Genomic DNA, 20,928 nt, shown 5'->3' on the forward strand with positions numbered 1-20,928 from the left:
CTTTGTACTCCTCACCTGGTTGCCGCCACACACGCTTGACACCATCTGAACCAAATAAGTTTATCTCGGTCTCATCAGACCACAGGACATGGTTCCAGTAATCCATGTTCTTAGTCTGCTTGTCTTCAGCAAACTGTTTGCGGGCTTTCTTGTGCATCATCTTTAGAAGAGGCTTCCTTCTGGGAGGACAGCCATGCACACCAATTTGATGCAATGTACGGTGTATGGTCTGAGCACTGACAGGCTGACCCCCCACCCCTTCAACCTCTGCAGCAATGCTGGCAGCACTCATACGTCTATTTCCCAAACACAACCTCTGGATATGACGCTGAGCACGTGCACTCAACTTCTTTGGTCGAGCATGGCGAGGCCTGTTCAGAGTGGAACCTGTCCTTTTAAACCGCTGTATGGTCTTGGCCACCGTGCTGCAGCTCAGTGTCAGGGTCTTGGCGATCTTCTTATAGCCTAGGCCATCTTAATGTAGAGCAACAATTCTTTTTTCAGATCCTCAGAAAGTTCTTTGCCATGAGGTGCCATGGTGAACTTCCAATGACCAGTAAGAGGGAGTGTGAGAGCGATGATGCCAAATTTAACACACCTGCTCCCCATTCACACCTGAGACCTTGTAACACTAACAAGTCACCTGACACCGGGGAGGGAAAATGGCTAATTGGGCCCAATTTGGACATTTTCACTTAGGGGTGTACTCACTTTTATTGCCAGCGGTTTAGACATTAATGGCTGTGTGTTGAGTTATTTTGGGGGGACAGCAAATTTACACTGTTATACAAGCTGTACACTCACTACTTTACATTGTAGCAAAGTGTAATTTCTTCAGTGTTGTCACGTGAAAAGATATAATCAAATATTTATAAAAGTGTGAAGAGTGTACTCACTTTTGTGAGATACTGTGTGTGTGTGTGTGTGTATATATAATATATATATTACACATACACACAAAATGCAAGCAAATCTAATTATTTTTCTTTTTGAAATATAAGCCAGAAATTAAATGGACATGATTACACTCCACTAAAACAGATTCTGGAAACAATCACATGCCTATGGCTTGTCTAATCAAGTAAACTGATATTCTATGAAGCAGGTTCCAGGGGTCTGTTTCTTCCTGGGAAAAAAAAAAAGAAGGAAGTTTTGCGTTTATCTACAGGAGGTGGAGTGACAGACAGTCAAACGGTCATGCACTTTATTAGACATGTGACTTTCAGGAAAAATAAAGAGCCCTGTGTCTGCTGTACTGGTGCTTTGCTTTGAGGTCAAAGTATACTTGTAGTTCATTCCCAGTGGCACTTGCCAGTGTGGTTCAAAGAAACATGATCTGTGGTAATGCAAGGCAATGTTAGCATCAATATCCATGTGTAAACACTTATGTGTGTTTCCTTGATGCAGTACTGAGTGGAGATTCCATGCCATTTGTAACCTCTGATTCCCATGAAAACAAGCTAAGCCGCACGTCCCTCTTCATGGGAATGTAGAGTTTCTGTAATCAGCATATTGTGTGGATATTTTTAAAGAGGCCAAGTTCAACCCAAATGGATGCAAGGAATTTACAGTTTAACCTCAGGGCACGAAAAGCCTTATCCTAAAATAAAACTGTTTGTTTTCAACATGGATCATGATGATTAAGCTACATTTATTCTGTTTGGTTAAAATGATCCTTCAAAGAGCAGTGCTGTTATCATTTTCACTCTTTGGATTCTTGCTGCAAAAATTAATCATCCATTTGAAACTTCTTCCCCTGTGTCCCTTGAACCCCGCACATGTAGAATGTGCCCTTTACCCCAGGCTACAAGGTCTTATAAATAAGGCACTGGAGCCTCAGTACAGCTTAGAACAGCAGCCTGTGACAGGAAGCAGACTGGGCCGTTGGAGGCAGCAGTGAGAACAGGAACCCAGTGTTCTTTCCCTGGACATCTGCTTGTGTGTTGTCCATCACTGTGTGACCCTGACATTTTCTCAGCATCTTCATTCTGCTCACTCCCACATCCATCTATTCTGAGATCTGGGCCCAGGAGTGCATAACTATATAGGCCCAATCCAGAAAGAGGTTTATTTTTTTATTTTTCTTTTTTCTATGATTATTTTGGATGCAAATCCAAGCTCCAGTGAGCCTTTGATTTTGAGCCCAGTCAGATGGTTTGTTATTTTACTCTGTAAGTAATATTATCAGCTTGACACAGGATGTTTCTAGTAGCATCCGTACCTTTGCCCTGCTGAGATCTTCTCTAATGTTTTGGCAGTTACTATTCCTACTAATAGATTCAATATCACACAGCTGTCTTTGTGACTTCTGTTTTCATTTTTGAACTGTGGACATTGATTGTTTTTGTTCTTTTCCTTTCTGATGCTTGCCTTTGGGTTCCCTTAACTTTGAGTACTTCTGATACGTTTTTGCTGAATTGTCACATGAGATCTCTCTTATAGAGAATACTGTTAAATAAGAAGATCCAGCTGACTCTGAACAGATGAGTTTCTGTTGATATTACGTTTTTTGTATACTAAACTAGGCAAGTAAAATTACTAGAGGACACACCTGAACAAGACTTCATCTTGTAATATTAGCATGTATGGTTTTCTGTTTTCAGCCTGATTCCCCTTTATCCCTTGGAGGAACATAAGGATCATACAGGTGACATGGGTCACTAAACATATGGCAATAATTTTGGGCCTACTGTGACCACTAAACTTTAACTATATATTTAGTGCTCTAAACTGTTAAATGCCACAGTGTTACCACAAACTGTGGACAGACATAAAATATAACATTGATCTTCTTTCACATTTATATAATTCTCTGAACCAAGGCCTATTGTTCAGGGACTTTATAAAACTTTTTTCCCCTCAAATATTTTATGACATTTTTTTCTGATTCATTTAATATTCCTTGGTGTGTGGTGGCATTTTAGCTCTTCCTGATGGTGAAATATACAGGCCAAGTTTGTGTGTTTTTGCACACACCCTAGATGTGGGCACAATTGTTTGGTCCTTGTGCAAGATTATACTTCTATATTAGGATCTAACCAAACCCTGAACAATTCCAGAGTACATTACGTACTAAGTGACCACTGCTTTAGGTGGAGACTGTGTGGTCAGTTCCATAATGGCTTTGCGTTGGGGCATTTAGATTATGATGTAGTATAAACAGCAGGTGGGAGGCCATGTCTTTTATACTTTTGTTTTCTGTCTAGTCATTTTATTTGACTTTAACCTTATTGATGTACCTAGCATTAAAGCCCTGTTTCATTGCTCCTCACTTTGCTCACTGGATTTTTCACTGATCTTATTAAGGACTTTTGCATTAATGTACTACATTACATTTTTACTGTTCCTTTATTGGTACCCCAGAGTGAGCAGGGTGTTGTTAGCTTTAATTAGCTACGCTACAGTCATAAACATGGAATAATGGTGTGCTTAAAGCCAAATACAAGTGCACTGCAAGCAATGAATGCCAATGAACTGGGAGACTATAAGAAATAACTGTAAACATATCCTTGACATGGGCCTGTACAGTGTAGACAGTATAAAAATATACTGGCAGGCAGAAAGAATTGCTCAAGTGAACTATTCTGACAATTAGCAACTGTTTTTGTTGTTTCAAGGCTTACTGGTGTGTTGTTCCCAGGGTCTTTGTATGGGTTGCATAGGATTGATGCACTTTATTGCCAATAGCCATAAAAGGATTTTCATGATCATTGAGCAGAGATTTGCTCACAATGACTCGTGATTTAGTGCTGAGCACAAGAAGTGACAAATGGGATGAAAGCTAAGAATAAGCCTAGAAAATTGTGGGACAGGAGGCTGAATATACACCACAAGAACCTTGAGTGTTGCATGTAGATCTTAACATCTTCCACCCAAAGGTTGAGAGAGTCTGGAATGTTTGGGTGCAAGTCAAGAAGGAAAACGAAGCTTATAGCTGCACACTAATGGGATCAACAGGATTTGCCAGAGAACACAAAGACTGTCTGAATGGGAGAAGGTGATCTTTAGTGATGAATCCAAGTTTCTTTTTATTAAAGTGATGGACAAGTCTGTGTGAGGAGGTTCCTGGGAGAAGTATTTGAGGAAACGTGCACTCAGGCAACTGAAAAGCATTGTGTTGGTGGGATTATGGTCTCCGGATGCATCACAGCCAAAGGTGCTGGATTTTACGCAAAAATGCTAGGCTGAATGGTGGACTCACTGTTCCTAACTGACTGCTTTCAATCAATGCCTAGTGACTGGACATTCCAACAAGACAATGCAAGGTGACATTAAAGTCTCTAACCTCATCTACCTGCCGCTCTTGTCTCAGTCCCAAACAGTGGTGCTAGGTGGGGGCTGGAACTGCCGTCTGCTGTCGGCAGAGCCGACTTTAACTTGGGTTTAGCTTTCCTTCTTTGTCTCCATTTTTTGGCACTGATTGAGAACTCTAGAGAGAGCTACACTGGCTTTCCTCTGCCTATGCTTTCTCTTACACTCCATGAGAAACTGCCAGGGGCAATAGCACAGGTTTGATTTTGTCCCAGAAATGCTGCTTCTGAATCTATTCCGTGCACAAGCCTCTTAAATCCTCTTTTCTTAAGTTCTCAACTGTCTTCTTCCTCCTTCACCCTCCTCCCTGACTGCTGATGACTTTGCCAATCTTTCCCCCCTAGTTCTATTTCTGCATTACACAATCACATTTCTTCTTCTGTTTCCTTAACACATTTTCCCCCTTTCTTTTTACAAAAGAGATCCTGCAAATTATCTTGTCTAGCAATTCTACTACCTGCCTGCCTGATCACATCCCTTCCACCATGCTCCAGACCATCTTGCAAGACCTGCCCTTTACCACTTCCATCTTAAATGATGGTCTTGTACCAACTGCCTTCAAAACAGCAATTGTTATTCTCATCCTGAAAAAAAAAGCACATTCTAGAAAACTCAGACATCAGCAACTACTGATTGGTATCACTTCTCTCCTTACGTTTTAACCTGTTACCCTGTGTGCTATCTGACCCTTTCAATATATCCAGAATGCAGCTGCAAGAGTTGTTTTCAATCTCCCCAGTTCAGTTCTCTTTCACTCCATTGCTGTGTTCCCTCCCCTAGCTTCCTCTAGCTACCCGCATCAGATTTAAAATACTTATGTATGCTTGCCTACAAAGCCAACAGTGGACCAGTCCCCACTTACCTGCAGGCACACCATACTCTGCGCTATTCTCTGTTTGGACCTCTAGCACAGCTTGACTGGGCCCTCCATACCTAACGATACAAAGAAGACATGCATCAAAACTCTTCACTGTCTTGGCACCCAGCTGGTGGAATGAAATTCCCCTGCCACTGGCTGTCCTCAAACAAAGACTAAAGACCTTTTCACCAAGTACTTGAATTAGCACTTATTCAATCTTCTTTCTTTTCTTGCTGTACTAACCTCCTCCCCCTTTTAGCTTGATGGTATGCTTAGTCCCTGACCCTGACATACTAGTTCAGAGTGTTTTTGAGACTACAAAGCTCTTCTGTAAATCCCTCTAGATAAGGGCATCTGCTCAATGCTGTAAATGTAAATACAGCACGTGATGCAGTGGTTTAAAGAGGAGTACATTGAGGTTATGAAATGACCAGCACAGTCACTTCTCTTAAACCCTATTGAGAATTTGGGGATTATATTTGGGGAAATCTGCAGAGAAGCTACATCCATCTTCTATGGATAGTCTGTGGACAGCAGGGTAGAGGGGAAAAAGTTCTTTTAGATCATTTAAACAATCTTTATGAAAGTATGTCAGCATGGTGTAAAGACGTCTTCAAGGCTAGTGTTAGACCCACAAAATGCAGGTTTGTTCTTTCTATGTTTGTGTGAATTTGAGTTACGAATTAGGCAGTTTGAAATAAAAGGTGTTTGAGCTGACCTTATTGACTGCTGCTGCCAAGCCTTAAACTGGATGTGCCAGGTAAGGAATAATCCTTTCTGGGCATGCTGATGTACTTTTGATCTGTTTGTATTTACATTTAATGTAATGTATTACTTGCTTTAATTTCCGTAATAGTTCCTTATGTTATAGCAACTATAGACATACCTTCCATCCCTTTTTCTTGAAGTTATTAAAAGAGAAAGTGAAAACTCAAGTCCTAAATTGTAGATTTTTACCTCCGACTATCATAAATTGCTGACATTTGAGAATCCTTCCATAAATGTTATGTTTATTTATATAGTATAATAAAGGTGCTAAAAGTTCAGTTTAGTACACACATTCTGAAGTGAAACAGAGCGTTTCAGACAAAAGTCCTTCATCTGCTGTGTAAGCAGAATGCTTCTGAGGTTGTGGTGAAACCTGTGGAAGTTTGAAATGCACAGTATTCAACCTTCAAAATACATATATGTGCATATGTATACCTGTTATTTTACATTTCCACTGGCACTGCTCTCCAAGCTGCTATCAAAAATTAATCAACACCACCTGAGCAAGCAGATTCAAGAATAGCAAACAGTCTTACACTTTGCCCAAGCATTTACATACACTCACCATCCACTTGGGTACACCTGCTCATTTATACAGTTCAAAAATGTGGCAGCAGCAGCACAATGCATCAAATCATACAGATACAGGTCAAGAGCTGCAGTTAATGTTTTTACATCAAACATCAGAATGGGAAATAATATTGGTCCCAGATGGGCTGGTTTGAGTATTTCAGAAACTGCTGAATTTCTGAGATTTTCACACTCAGCAGTCTCTTAAATTTATACAGAATGATGTTGAAAACAAAAACGTGCTGTGTGGACGGTCTGCAGGCTGAAACACTTTGTTTTTGAGAGCGATCAGAGGAGAATGACTGGACTGGTCTGAGCTTACAGGAAGTCTATAGTAACTCAAATAAGCACTATTTCCAAGAACAAGAATCTGAGACGATTATGGGCACAGGCTCACTCAAACTGGACAGTTGGAGACTGGGGGAAAGACCAGGTGATTTGTTTTTTGTTTTTCCTCATTTTCACTGTCCAGTTTTGGTGAGTCTATGCTGCTTCAGATTCCTGTTCTTGGCTGACAGGAGTGAAAACAGATGTGGTTTTCTGCTGTTGTAGCCCAGCCACCTCAAGGTTTGATGTTTTGTGCATGCTGAGATACTTTTCTGCTCACCACAGTTGTAGTGTGATTATTTATGTTACTATATATACTATACTTTCCACTCACAGAACTGTCGCTCACTCAATGTTTGTTTTTTCACACCATTCTGTGTAAACTCGGGGAGACTGTTGTGTGTGAAATTCCCAGAAACTCTGCAGTTTCTGAAATACTCAAACCAGCCCATCTGGGACCAGCATTATTTCCTATTCTGATGTTTGACCTGAAAATTATCTGAAGCACTTGACCTGTTTCTGCATGATTTTATGCATTGTGCTGCTGCTACCTGATTGGCTGATTTAGTTAACTGCATAAATGTGCAGCTATACAAATGTTCCTATTAAAGTGGACGGTGAAGTGTAATTATGCAATATAATGATCTAACCCTTGAAATAGAGGAACATGTGGGTTTCAACATGAGGTTGCATACTTGGATCTTGGGTAGATTTTTTTTTTTAAAGCAGCTTGTGTTCTTTTAACAGAAGCACCCATTTTGAATGAAGAGAGTGTTTATTTTAAAAAAAAAAAAAGTAGAGCATGGAGAGTCCACAACCTCTATTTATCCCTCCTTATTTGGGGTTTTTCCCTTGCTTCTATTTTAGGAGTTCTTGTCAGGTTTCTTTGTTTTTCCTCCTATATTGGAGAGATACCTAAAAGCCAGAGTAATGTCCAAGACCTATAATTTATCTGACTGCTTATGTACAACAAAATCCATTAATCATTTAATCATATGTAGTATACATTTGCTTTCCTTGTCGTCCAGCAGTTTCCCTTTAACAGCTTCACCAGACCACTGGCAGACAGTGAAATATGTCTGCAGAAACAGCTGTCCATGGACTTGCCAAAAAGTGCTCAACTGTTGACAGCTGGATGAGTTTGCATTCTCGTGGCATAGTCAGCCTGCAGGTGGTAAAAAATACTTTTCACTTGTTTTCAGTACTGCATGACTTCATAGGCCATCAAGTGTTACATCACTTGCAAAGGGAAAAAGTATTCCACAAATTACCATTAACAGTAGTACTTAGTACAACATTAGTACTTTGTTGTAAAACTGTTGTTTTCAGTTACGTCTTCAAGATGTCTATGGTTAGAAGTAATTGGATTTTTGCAGCACTGTACTTCAATTTTGTCTCATTCCTCTTGTAGAAATTGTCTTCTATTAAACTCTCCTTTAGTAATGCCCCAGCACTGTTTGCAGAGAAGCAGCCCCATATCATGATGCTCCCACCTCCAAGCGTCACTGTTTGTCTTTTTTTTTTTTTAATCCAAACACGAGGAGCTGAATTATTGGCAAAGAGTTATATTTTTGTTTTGTCTAACCAGACTATTGTTCAAAAAGTGTCCTTTTATGGCTTAAATCTTTTAGTGCTCTGTGGGGTGAGGGAATGGACATAATAGCAGTGCACTTCATTGCTTTTTGTTCTCTGTGTAACTTTTTGTTCCTGCTGCTTTCAGGTTGTCCTGCAATTCTTTTCATGTGAGTCCTGGCTTCTCTCTTACTTTCCTTATCATTAGCCTGAGAGCGCGATGTGAAATCTTGGGTGGCGCACATGTCCGGGATGATTAGTTATAGTTTCATGAACTTTCCACAAGCATATTATCAAACCAGTTGTACTGACAGGGCTGTTTAAGGCCTTTGCTATGGCACTGTAGCTTTTTTCTATTTGAGTGTCGTTTAATAATGTCAGTGAGAACTTTTAAGAAGCTCTCAGCATAAGAACATTTTTCTGCAGCATTTATATCTAGAACCTGATTTATTTTGATGTAACCTTTACATATGTACAGTGGGGGAAAATAAGTATTGAACGTGTCAACATTTATTTCAGTTAATATATTTCCAATGAGGCTATTTACATTAAATTTTCACCAGACTTTGGTATTACCTCAAGAAATCCACACATATAAAGAAATCCAAACATTAAAGTCCATAAATGAAGTTATGTGTAACAAAGAGGAATGACACAGGAAAAAAGTATTGAACACGCTAACTGAAATTTATTTAATACTTAGTGGAGAAGCCTTTGTTTGTAATGACAGCTTCAAGACACTTCCTGTATGAAGAAATTAATCAGCCGCAGTATTCAGGTGTGATTTTGGCCCATTCTTCTACACATATTGTCTTTAAATCTTGTTCAGCTGGATTCAAGTCAGATGATTGACTGGGCCATTCTAACACTTTGATTTTTTTTTTCTCTGAAACCAATTGAGAGTTTCCTTGGCTGTATGTTTTGGATCGTTGTCCTGCTGGAAGGTCCACCCACGCCTCATCTTCATCATCCTGGTGGATGGCAGCAGATTCTGCTCAAGAATCTCCCTGTAAAGGACTCCATTCATCATTCTTTCAATTATATGAAGTCTGCCAGAACCATGCAATGAAAAACAGTCCCACACCATGATGCTTCCACCTCCAAACTTCACTGTTGGTATAGTGTATTAAGGGTGATGTGCAGTTCCATTTCTTCTCCAAACATGGTGTGTAGTATGACAGCCAAAAAGTTCCATTTTGCTCTCTGACCAGACTACACTCTCCCAGTATTTCATAGGCTTGTCCAAATGAGTTGTAGCAAACTTTAAACGAGCTTCGACTTGCCTTTTCTTTAGTAATGGAGTCTTACGGTGTGAGCATGAGCAGTGGATGTGTTGCCTATTGTTTTCTCTGTGACGATGGTACCTGCTGCTTCCAAGTGTTTCTGGAGCTCTTTCAGATTGGTCCTTGGCCCTTGGGCTACTCTTCTGACTATTTTTCTGACTCCCTGGTCAGAAATCTTGCGAGGAGCTCCTATGCATGGCCGGTTGATGACAGAATGATGTTGCTTCCACTTGTGGATAATGGCTCCAATGGTGCTTACTGGAAGATTCAGAAGTTTTGAAATAGGTCTGTATCCGATTTCATCAATATGTTTTGCAACAATAAGGTTGCGAAAGTCTTGGGAGAGCCTTTTGTTTTTACTCATCATGAGATGTTTCTTGGGTGACACCTTGGTAACTAAAAGCCTTTTTATAGACCATCAATTTACTAACCCAGCTGATATTAATTTGCACAGATAGGATGTATAATTACTTTCTAACTGCTTATGGATTTCAGCTGGTTCCTTGTCTTACCTTGCCTTTGAGAACTGCTTTTTCTTAGCGTGTTCAATACTTTTTTCCTGTGTCATTACACTTTATTACACATAACTTTAATATTGTGAATTCTTTATATGTGTGGATTTATTGAGTTAATACTGATGTCTGGTGAAAATTTCAAGTGAATAACCTCATTGGAAATATATTTACATATAATATATAAACATATATTTTATGCTTATGAATACAAATGTTTTTGTTCATATTTGTAAGTACAAAGTCAAAAGACATTGTGTGCAAATTTGAAGTGGACACATGCCTCGGAATATAATAAATAACCAAAAAAAAATGTGTCCGAATACTTATTTCCCCTTATTGTATGTAACTCTAATTGCTGCATTTATATTATTGTAATGTGCTGGAAATTATTTTCATGTTTGTTTCCTTTTAAAACATTTAAATGATTGCGTAAATTGTACCAGGCCTTAAGACGGCATGTATGAATGAGATTTTATTTTTTACTGTTGACGTTCCATCCGGGGCCACGGTGGCTTAGAGGTTAGCACATTTGCCTCGCACCGCCAGTGTTGGGTATTTTAATCCCAACTCCGCCTTGTGTGTGCGGAGTTTGTATGTTCTCCCTGTGCCTTGGGGGTTTCCCCAAGGTACTCCGGTTTCCTCTCCTAGTCCAAAGACGTGCGTTGTAGGCTGATTGGCATCAACAAATTGTCCGTAGTGTGTGTGATTGTGCCCTATGATGGGTTGGCACCCCGTCCAGGGTGTCTCCCACCTTGTGCCCCAAGTTCCTTGGAATAGGCTCCCCGCGACCCCGTGTAGGATAAGCAGTATGAAAAATTGATGGTTGGATATTTGATCCACTACATTCTCTTATTTCAAATTCATGTCAATTCAAATTGTTTTACTGCTTCTTCCCTAAAATAGATAAGATTAGTAGAATTATCGTAGAATTATAATTAGAATTGTTGCTAGTCATAAGCAGAAGAAAAAAATGTCTACTTGGTTAGTATTATTTGCAAAATGCATGCTGTCTTTCCTGTCAAAATTAGACTGTTGAGATATATACACCTGAGAATGCAGGCAGTCAGCTTAGTGCTGAAAGTAAAGCGTGTGTGAGGGGATACAGGAAAAAGAGGGAGGGATGCAAGCGAGAGGGCTTCGAAGGCATGAATGGAATTTGCCTTAACATGGGGTACAATTTGAAATGCTACCCCCCCATTTACACATGCACATACACACACGCACCTCAAAATGAGAACTTATAAAACTTGAAACGTATTGTAACACTGCCACAGTGAAACAGCAAATATGAGCGCTTTGCTGCTGTGGTGTTTTACTCTATGAAGCCATGGCAGAGGAATCTAGCGCTCCCTCAGAGGGTTCAGAACAGAGTTGACTTTGCTCTCACAGTCTCACTTACACACGAGTGTGTGTTCTTGAGCTCTGTAATGGCGCTTGCCAGCATGCATACCAGCTGAGCCTGAGCTGTGGCTTTCCCACTTTCCGAAGCACTGCTGCTGCGGTCTGCTTCACCATATCTGTCTTTGGAACATCTCCGCTTCGTTTACTTTGCCGCAAAAGCTCTGTGTAAATAAATTGTGAAACATGTATCCTGGTAGAGGAGACAAGGCTCGAGGGAGAAGGTAATAAAAGAAAAGTGGATAGAAAGGAATGACATTCCAGGGAATGGGAGAAATGGGAAGTTTGGAAAAATCCAGTGGGAAAAGGAGGAGGACGTCTGAATGGTTGAATAAATACTACAGGTGTGCAGCACATATTCAAGAGAGACCATGTTTTGGGAATCAGAGAGGCGAGTAATATACCTGTGCGTTTCAAGAGTGAATATAATGGTTTGTGTGTGTGCTGAGGATAGTTAGGGGGTGGGTGCATGAATAATCTTCAGACTTCAACTCAGACCTTGTGTGTGACGGCGTGAGTGGTGATAGAAATTAGATTGAAAGGGTAATTTGCAGCAGTGTGTGTGTGTTATTTCAGGATGGACAGAGGAGTGAGTATGAGCTGGTGTGTGCGAGTGCATGAGTATGTGCTTGTTAGAAGGAGAGCCAGCAGAAGGGGAAGGGCCTCAAGTGAGTCGACAAAAACAGCTGCCCCAGTGTAGTCAGGAAAACACGAGCAAGAGGCAGAGAAGCGAGAGGAGAGGGTGGACCAGCAAGGTCCAGAGCACTACTTTTTTATTTTATTCTTTTTTCTTTTTTTCTTTTTCTTTTTGTAGAATAGTAACACAATCTTGAGTGTAAGAAAAGTTGTACATAAATAAAGCATTGCATTATTATATGGGTTGCGCCCTGTGTACGGATTGCTGCGGGGACGAGCCGGAGCCAGAGGTGCTCAGAGGGACTCCAAACAGGGAGAGGACACACAACAGGATCAACATGAGACTCACCAAGGTGAGTTACAGCAGTACTTGGTGTACTCGTGTAAAGTATGTGCAGTTTCTTATAATACTTTCTTTGTAGTACTGATGGCTTATTTATCATGACACTGAATTCAAGCTCCTGTAGGCGATTTTGGAGGAATGTTGCAATCCACAGGGGCGTTTTCACATACACCTCTGTTCTTTGGTCCACAGGACAGTTTCAAATGCTGGCCTCCATTTCTCATGATTTCATCCATTCTACCAAATGTGTCTGGGGCATGTTCTCTTTCTTTGTTGTTATCGGATTTAGTCCTCTTTATGTGTAAAGTGCTGTGAAAAAATATTTGCCCATGTCTTGATTTTTTCTTTTTTTGTGTGTATATCTCATATTAAAAAGTTTTAGATCTTCAAAGGTAATACAACATAAAACAAAGGCAACCTGAGTAAACACACAATATAGTTGTTTTTTTTTATTATTGAGGAAAAACAAGTTATCAAACACCTATCACCCATGTGAAAAACTAATTGTCCCCTAAAACTTAAAATCTGGCTGTGTCACCATTAACAGCAATAACTGCAACCAAATACATTTGTTAACTGGCAATCCGTCTTTCATTCACTTCTAGGTCTAGGACTTACTGCTATGATATGGATCATTGTCTTACTGCATAATCCAGTTGCACTTAAGTTTCAACTTATAGACTGAAGATCTCCTTTAGGTTTTTCTGGTAGAGAGCAGAATTCATGCTTCCCTCAATTATTGCAAGTTGCCCAGACCTTGAAGCAGCAAAGCATCCCCATACCATCATATTTCCACCATCATGCTTGACTGTAGATATGATGTTCTTTTTGTGGAATTCTGTGTTTGGTTTATGCCAGATGTAACGGGACCCATGTCTTCAAAATAGTTTAACTTTCGACTCCTCAGTCCACAAAACATTCTCCCAAAATGTTTGAGGATCATTAATGTGTGTGTTGGCAAAATTCAGACGAGCCTTAATGTTCTTCTGGGTTAGCAGTGGTTTTCACCTCACCACTCTTCCATGGATGCCATTTTTGTCCAGTGTCTTTCTGATCGTGGAGTCATGAACAGTGACCTTTATTGATGCAAGAGAGGCCTGTAGGTCCTTTGATGATGTCCTTTGCTCTTTTGTGACTCCCTGAATGAGTAGTTGCTGTGCTCTTGGAGGAATTTTGGAATGTCAGCCACTTATGGGAAGGTTCACTACTGTGCTGAATTTTTCCATTTGGAGATAATGGCTCTCACTGTGGTCCTTTGGAGTCCCAGAGCCTTTGAAATAGCTTTCTAACCCTTCCCACACTGATATATTTCAATCATCTTCTTCCTCATCATTTCTGGAATTTCTTTCAATTTTGTTCTTTCAAAATTCATGCTGTTGAAAAAGTTCTATTTAAGTGTTGATATGAGGGAACAGGGTTTGCAGTAATAAGGCCTGATTGCGTCTAGTCCAGTTGAACCACATTATGAATGCAGTTTCACAGGTTTGGGGAATTAGTAACTACGGGGGCAAATACATTTTCACCCAGGTCCAGTTGGTATTGGATAACTTTTTTTACTTCAATGAATAACATTATCATTTAAATACTGTTTTGTGTTTACTCAGGTTGTCTTTGTTTTATCATAGATTTTGAAACAATTCATATGAGATATGCAGAAAAACAGAAGAAACCAGAATGTGGCAAATACTTTTTCACAGCACTGTATGTATGTGTAGATATACATGTATATGTATGTTTACTTATGGGGGGCATGGTGGCTTACTGGTTAGCACATTTGCCTTGTTGGGGGTTCGATTCCTGCCTCCGCCCTTTGTGCACGGAGTTTGCATGTTCTCCCCGTGCTTTTGGGGTTTCCTCCGGGTACTCCGGTTTCCTCCCCCAGTCCAAAGACATGCATTGTAGACTGATTGGCATCTATAAATTGTCCATAGTGTATGAGTGTGTGTGCGACTGTCCAGGGTGTCCCCTGCCTTCTGCCTTGAGTTCCCTGGGATAGGCAGTACAGAAAACAGATGGAGAGATGGATGTTTGCTCATGGTGTTGTGTAATAACCATTTCAGACTGTGGGAGCAATGAGTGAGTGAGTGTAACAGAGTGTGTGACAGTGCATGTATATGTAATCATCTATTCCCTGAGGCTTGCTCACACTGTGCAGTGTGGGAATATTGAGCCCTCTGTATGATGACACATTTGTAGCTGACCCTATGAATTAGGCCTGGGAATCCAAGTGTGTGCATGTAGAGTGAGAGAGAGATATCCCAAAACCTCTCCTCTCTGTAAGACATTAGCTTTATTCCATCATACTCATTTCATAGTGCTGTGGTCTAGAGTCTATGCCCAGATACATAACTGAGAACCTCCACAGAAATTTAAACGCTACACTTTATTCCCAGTCTTGTATGAGTAAAATGTAATCACAAGTCTGACTTTTATATTCATATTTTAAAACCAATGCTTGTGGTTTCTTTTGAGTTCTGTTGCTGTAGCCATAATTTTCGGTTCGACATATTTTTTTCATCTTGATACTGGTAGGATTATTGATCGGTATGGAGGAGGTTTGTGGTCGTGCATTAAAACAGCATGTGATCATGTCAGGAGTAATATACTTCATAACTCTATTGGGTCATGACATGTTAATGAAACAACATTCAGCAATATCACAGATTTAATAAATGTTGCAGTGCATTCAGTCATTACAAGTTCATAATGCTTGAATTAAATCCATGCTTGATCCTCTTCCAGTATGGATCGCACTGAATCATTTTAACTAGTATGCTTGGCTTTTTTGTTGTTGTTGGTTTTTTTTTGTTTGTTTTTTTTTTTTTGTTGTTGTTTGCATTGTTTGGAAGTAAACAAGATGACACGAAGGATGCTTGAGTTATGTGTCTGTGTGTATGCCCATACCCAGCTGAAGTTTTGTGAGGGCAACAATGCTCACTGTGGATTTTGTTGGGGTGGTTTACGCTATATTCCTGGAATATCCTTGGAATGACAAGACTTTAACAAGTGCTAGTTTATGGCAGCCATAATCCACAGGCATGCGCCATACACCACACAGGAAAATGCCTGGTTAACTGGGTGTATATATAAAGACCTACTATTTCCATAGCATAAGAACACAGAGTTGTTTGGACACATGTGATTGCATGTATGTTTTATCTTAGACATTACAATCTAAAGCCTTATGAATGAAAATTGTTAGGTTTAAGATCACTGTATGATTTAAGATTGATATATGAATTTATTTTGAAAATGTAAACCACCTTCGATTTTGGGTAAATAAAAAACAGTTAACTTTTTATTTATTTTTATTTTTTTTAGCCAACCATATGCTTGGGAACACTTTTGAACCCTTTTCCAAGAGTGTACTTTGAGATGTAAAATACAATTTTGCTGATATTTTTTAAATTAATGTAATATTTTTGGTCACTACAAAATTCTGTATGTGTTGCTTAAGGAATAAAACACAGTGGGGTGTGTTGATGCTGTTACTGACCCTAAGTTGATTATTATCCTATAACAGCACATCCTGAAATTTTTTATTCTTCTTATACCACAGCAGTTTGCCAACTCTAACAACTGTTTGTTTATTTATTTATTTATTAAAGAATGACAGCATACTTTTTAAAAAAATCCATTTATAGTTCAAGTAGTGGGACATCCACAAAATGTTCCTATTATGCCTTATAACAACATCCCTCACTAGCTTCTCTTTTTTCTGTACATGTGTATAGTGACAATAAAGGCATTCATTCATACATTCATTCATTTCTCTCTTGAATTTAATAAGACAAAACATTCGGCTTGTCATGCTATAGAGAAGCTGCAAATCACAAAGTCCTCTGTCCTGAAGATTTTATTTTTCCTATGAAAAAAAGCTAAAAGGAACAGCTTTAATGAGACGACTTCTATAAATGCTAAATAATCTTCACACAGAAAACATCACTATATCAACAACATGTTTTTTTGGCATCCACCATACCAGTCCATGTTAGTGGTTAGAAACACTTCGGTATTAGAATGAGTGCAATAACGCAGTGAAAGGATCAATCTGTTTGTGTTACATCACTATCACTCTAGAATGTGTGAAAAAAAAAAAAAAAAAAAAAAAATGGAGGGGGGGGGGGAGACAACTCTTCTATGAGATCCAGGTTTGTTTGTTTTTTAATGGGTCTGAGCTTGCTTAAGAAGTTCTACTTCTCTAATAAAGGAAAATCTCCATGGTAGGGTTCTATTGAGCAACCTATAGGGTTCTAGTAATATTTTAGATTTGTATGATATAGAGTATGGTACCTGTTAGTAAGTGCGTGTGTTTACCACCATGAGAAATGCACATAAGATTTACATGATTTAAATGTCTGGAGCTTGTTAAATAGTAACAGCGCTGTAATTTGTCTAATCAGGTACAGATTACATTTCTCCAGTCTACTCTAAAACACTCATTGCATGGCTACATTGCATGGCTAGAAAGTGTGAAAGAAAAAAAGTAAAAGGATAAACTGCATGTGTGTGTGTGTGTGTGTGTGAGGGAGAGAGAGAGAGAGTGAGCACCATCGCATGACTGTGGGTGTGGGAACAGAGAGAGATGGGATATGGAGGGTAGGAATGTAAAATGGGAAGGAAGAGGAAAACCACTGATGTGATTTCACTAGTTTCCCAGTGCCACTCCAGTCCACCCAGGTCACAAAAACAAATCGCTATAATCTGGTTTGCTTTCTTTTGCTACTCATGAAAAAAATTCCTCTCTCCCATAGTGGTGCATTTTGATCCAGATGTTTTGGGAATGACATGGCCATTAATGGGAAAAGAGAAGAGGAACTGGATTCAACAGTATATGTTCCCATACAGAGTAAATATTCCCATCAATCACCTGCTTCCTTACAAGTTGTGGCATTCCTATTTACTCATTTTTGTCCTCCAATCCAACACTTGCCCCCCCCCCCATTTTCTTTGTTAGCCTCCCCAGTCTCATCTCCCCCAACTCCACAGCTGTAGTTGATCAACGCTTGGCTTTTCCCTTAGCCAATCATTTCTGTCCTCCCTCCTCCCGCCTTCATTTCCTCTGTCTAAATGTTCCCATCTCTCTCTCTCTCTCTCCTTTTTCGCTCATGTTTTCATTCCCCCTTTTAAGCATTCCATCATCGGGGCTCCATGACCCATTAAAGCAACATTACCTCACTGAATGTGTCCGTAATATGTCCTTTCTCTTTAGGCCATACTTTTCATGCCTAGGGCTTTTTTGTGTCATGTTTTCTGTCATTAAATAAATGTCATAGAACGCATTTTGATAGAACGGGCTATTGAAACGTGATTTCACCTGACCAAAATTGCACCACAGACTCTACTGCTGTGGCCTATTAAGTCCCAGATTGCTTCCTCTGTCCAGTTCAGGGTCATCGACATGGCCATATCTCTCTGTTCTCTTTCACACTGAGCTCATTTTTTTTTCTAGAGGACAGAAGGGAAACAGGAAAGACGGGACAAGGCTACAAGCAGAAGAGGGAGGGGAGTGAGTTCTTACTAAACCCTTCTAATAAACAAAGGCTTTTTCTTCTCCATGTACCCTCTTCCCCTCTCCTCCATGGAGTACCCCATGGTTGTGTAAATACTGTAAATTCATGTCCACGTGGCTCAGTGACTCGAGGAGTGGGAACATATTTCATTCTTGGCACTTGGATGTTTGTGCTCAAATTCTCTCTTATTAGCTTCTAGCTCATGTGCCCCTGGATCATGTGCCTCGCACCTTTTTATGCATTGGTTGCTTGTGTTCTCCCAGGACCCTTACCTTTTCTCCTTTTCCTCTTTTCCATCATCTTTGTGTCTGTCATATATGCCCATATGTCACTCTGTAAAAGCAATCTTTGCAAATTTACACACACAGGGTGTAACAATTTGTTAGGAATTTGCATGATTTCCCTTGTTTCATATTGATTTGATTCATTCATTCATCTTCAGGAACTATTTTATTGCGGTCAGGGTCATGGTGGATCCCCGGAAGCACTGGATATGAGGATTTTCCTTGTTTCATCATACCTAAATTGTCGTTTCAGCTACCTCCAGTTTCACAATGACACCAGGATCCAGTCGAAAACTGTAAGATCAGCAATCTAAGACACTGATCCACATACTACATGACTCATCTCACAGATACATGATTTGTGATTGTTTGCTTGCAGTATATTTGACCATTTGATACTTTTGAGCTCAGTTCAGCATCTTTATAGCTGACTATATACCTGTTATACCTGTAACAGCCTAGTGCTTTATTTTACGCCCCATGTCTTCAGGGATTAATACATGCTTAGTGTATATGTATTGGAATAGGCCTGGGTTATATTCATAAACTCTCATTTTAGCCAATTTCATGGCTGTGTTACAAATAATCTGAATGAATACGCTTTGCTTATACGATACACTTTTATTTCGCTAAGAGGCTGTTAATGTCTGCAAACACTTCCTAAAAGGTCTTGTTTACTTTGTCGGTTGGTTTCTCTAGTTTGGGCTTCTCACTGGAGACATTTTAATTAAGCATCTTGTAAGCCAAAGTCAGTTTTAACTTTTTTTAGGGATTTATATGTATATTTCTATATTTTAGGCACCTGATGCGTTTGTGCACTTTTGTGTGATGCTATCTTTCACCACTTGGTGTCGCACTTGGTGTCGCAATCGGATTTTTGGTTAGGGCTGAAATGCAAGGCAATTATTGATCAATATTTAGGTGGGATGTTTGTAAAAAAGGGACACAATTTTGCACAGCGATTTAAGCACGTAGATTTGACAGTAGCTATAAAAAGTCATATTGCCTAAATGTTGTACATCTCGGTGTGTTTGTTTCAAATAGTATCTTAAGCCTTTTGCTTTCTACATGGTTTCATTTTTCCCATGCAGTTTTCCCATGAACACGCAGTTGAACACACACTCTCAGAAACAAAGATGCCAAGTAGTAACTTCCGACAAGGAAAATTACAATCAAGTGTACACCCTATGAACATTTATTATGTAAATTAGTGGTCCATAAGGTCCAAGTATGTCGCTTAAATTATTTCTTTTAAAAGGTCAGCAACAATGAATAGTACCTTTATTTGTGAGTGCGTGGGTGTGTGTTTTCCTTCTATTTCCACTTTTTTATTAATAAGCTTGTGTTTTCCTTCTTTTTCCGCTTTATTTTTATTATTCGTCGTTCTCGCTCATTTGCTCAGCACTGGCGCCAAAGAGGATGAGAACAATCTTCCATTGATGCCCTATGAAGCTGGTTCCGCCCATTTTCACATTCCAGCCAATTGGGAACGCGTTCTTCTTGGTGTAGCCAATCAGAAAAGGGTGCTTCGGAGAAATCCGTTCCACGGCGTCTTTTCCGCACGGCTCCGCCCCTGAGCTCAGAATTTGAGGGAAAGTAAACATGAGCGTCAGTAGGACAGGAGCTGCTGTACACTATTTACACTGGACGAGAATGTACTAAATGTGTTCAAACGCCACCATTTTAAACACGCGTTAGTGCTGTTTTGAAGAGCAACATGAGCAAGGTAAGACTATAGACTAGGTTTATCTGAAATGCAGATGGAGGTCATTGTTGTTTGTTTCTTGGGGGAAGATTTCTCCTAATTAAATTCCCTCATGTGTGTATTGTTCACCTCTTTGTAAACTTCGTTGTCATATCAGTTGCCATTCCATCAGCATCCTACTGACTGACAGCTCTGTGTGCGCGTGTGTGTGTGTGTGTGCGCGCTCGCTCCTTGTATACTGATTTAATACTGAGTAGAGGACTTTTGCACTTGTGTTTTTCCTCTTGTGTGTTAAAAGTAACGAGAGTACAGCTTTAACGGGATCTATTAAACACCACTGCTTATATAAAACATGCTGCTTGTGTTTTCCATGTTCCCTGGAGCTCTTCACGGCAGAACTCAGTGGACTGCGTCAGACACGGAGTAACCCTTTCTTTACTTTTTCCAGAAGATTCGGCACGCTCATTGCTTAGCTTACATAACCATAATATAGCCTTCAAAAACGCTCCACACTTTCATTAGTCTTATAATTAAGTAGGCTCATTTGAAACACCCCTGTGGTTGTGTTGTGGGAATTGTTTTGAGTAGGCTGTGTCGTGAAGAAACTTGGACATGCCTCCAGAATCTTGACATTTCTCATTTCTGTTACAGTTCTGCTTCTCAGAAGTTCAGTAGAAAGTTCTGGTTCTCGGAAAAGTCAAAGGGGGGGAAGTATCGTACGAGTCCAGTTGTGGCGCGCAGAAATAATCCAAATCCCAAATTACCATCTGTCCCTTCATGTGCACTCCGAAGGGTATGAAACATACAGGCTTCCGTTGTACATGTAGTGCACTCTATGTCCACT

At 39.9% G+C, this 20,928-nt stretch overlaps 1 protein-coding gene across 6 annotated transcripts in view; it reads left to right on the forward strand.

The window, feature by feature from the left end:
• The first annotated feature begins 11,806 nt into the window (after nucleotides 1–11,806).
• tns2a (tensin 2a) overlaps nucleotides 11,807–20,928 on the forward strand; it is a 48,838-nt gene continuing 39,716 nt past the window's right edge. For 4 of the 6 annotated variants that reach the window (XM_053643094.1, XM_053643096.1, XM_053643095.1 and 1 more), the window contains exon 1: nucleotides 11,808–12,592. In XM_053643094.1, coding sequence (XP_053499069.1) covers nucleotides 12,479–12,592 — 114 coding nt within the window. In that variant the 5' untranslated portion in view covers nucleotides 11,808–12,478. Of the gene's footprint in view, nucleotides 12,593–16,700; nucleotides 20,106–20,928 lie in introns of those variants that run through there. The other 2 variants (XM_053643097.1, XM_053643098.1) reach the window with 2 other exon arrangements.

Source organism: Ictalurus furcatus, chromosome 15 (assembly GCF_023375685.1).
Source record: "Ictalurus furcatus strain D&B chromosome 15, Billie_1.0, whole genome shotgun sequence".
Taxonomy (NCBI): Eukaryota; Metazoa; Chordata; class Actinopteri; order Siluriformes; family Ictaluridae; genus Ictalurus; species Ictalurus furcatus.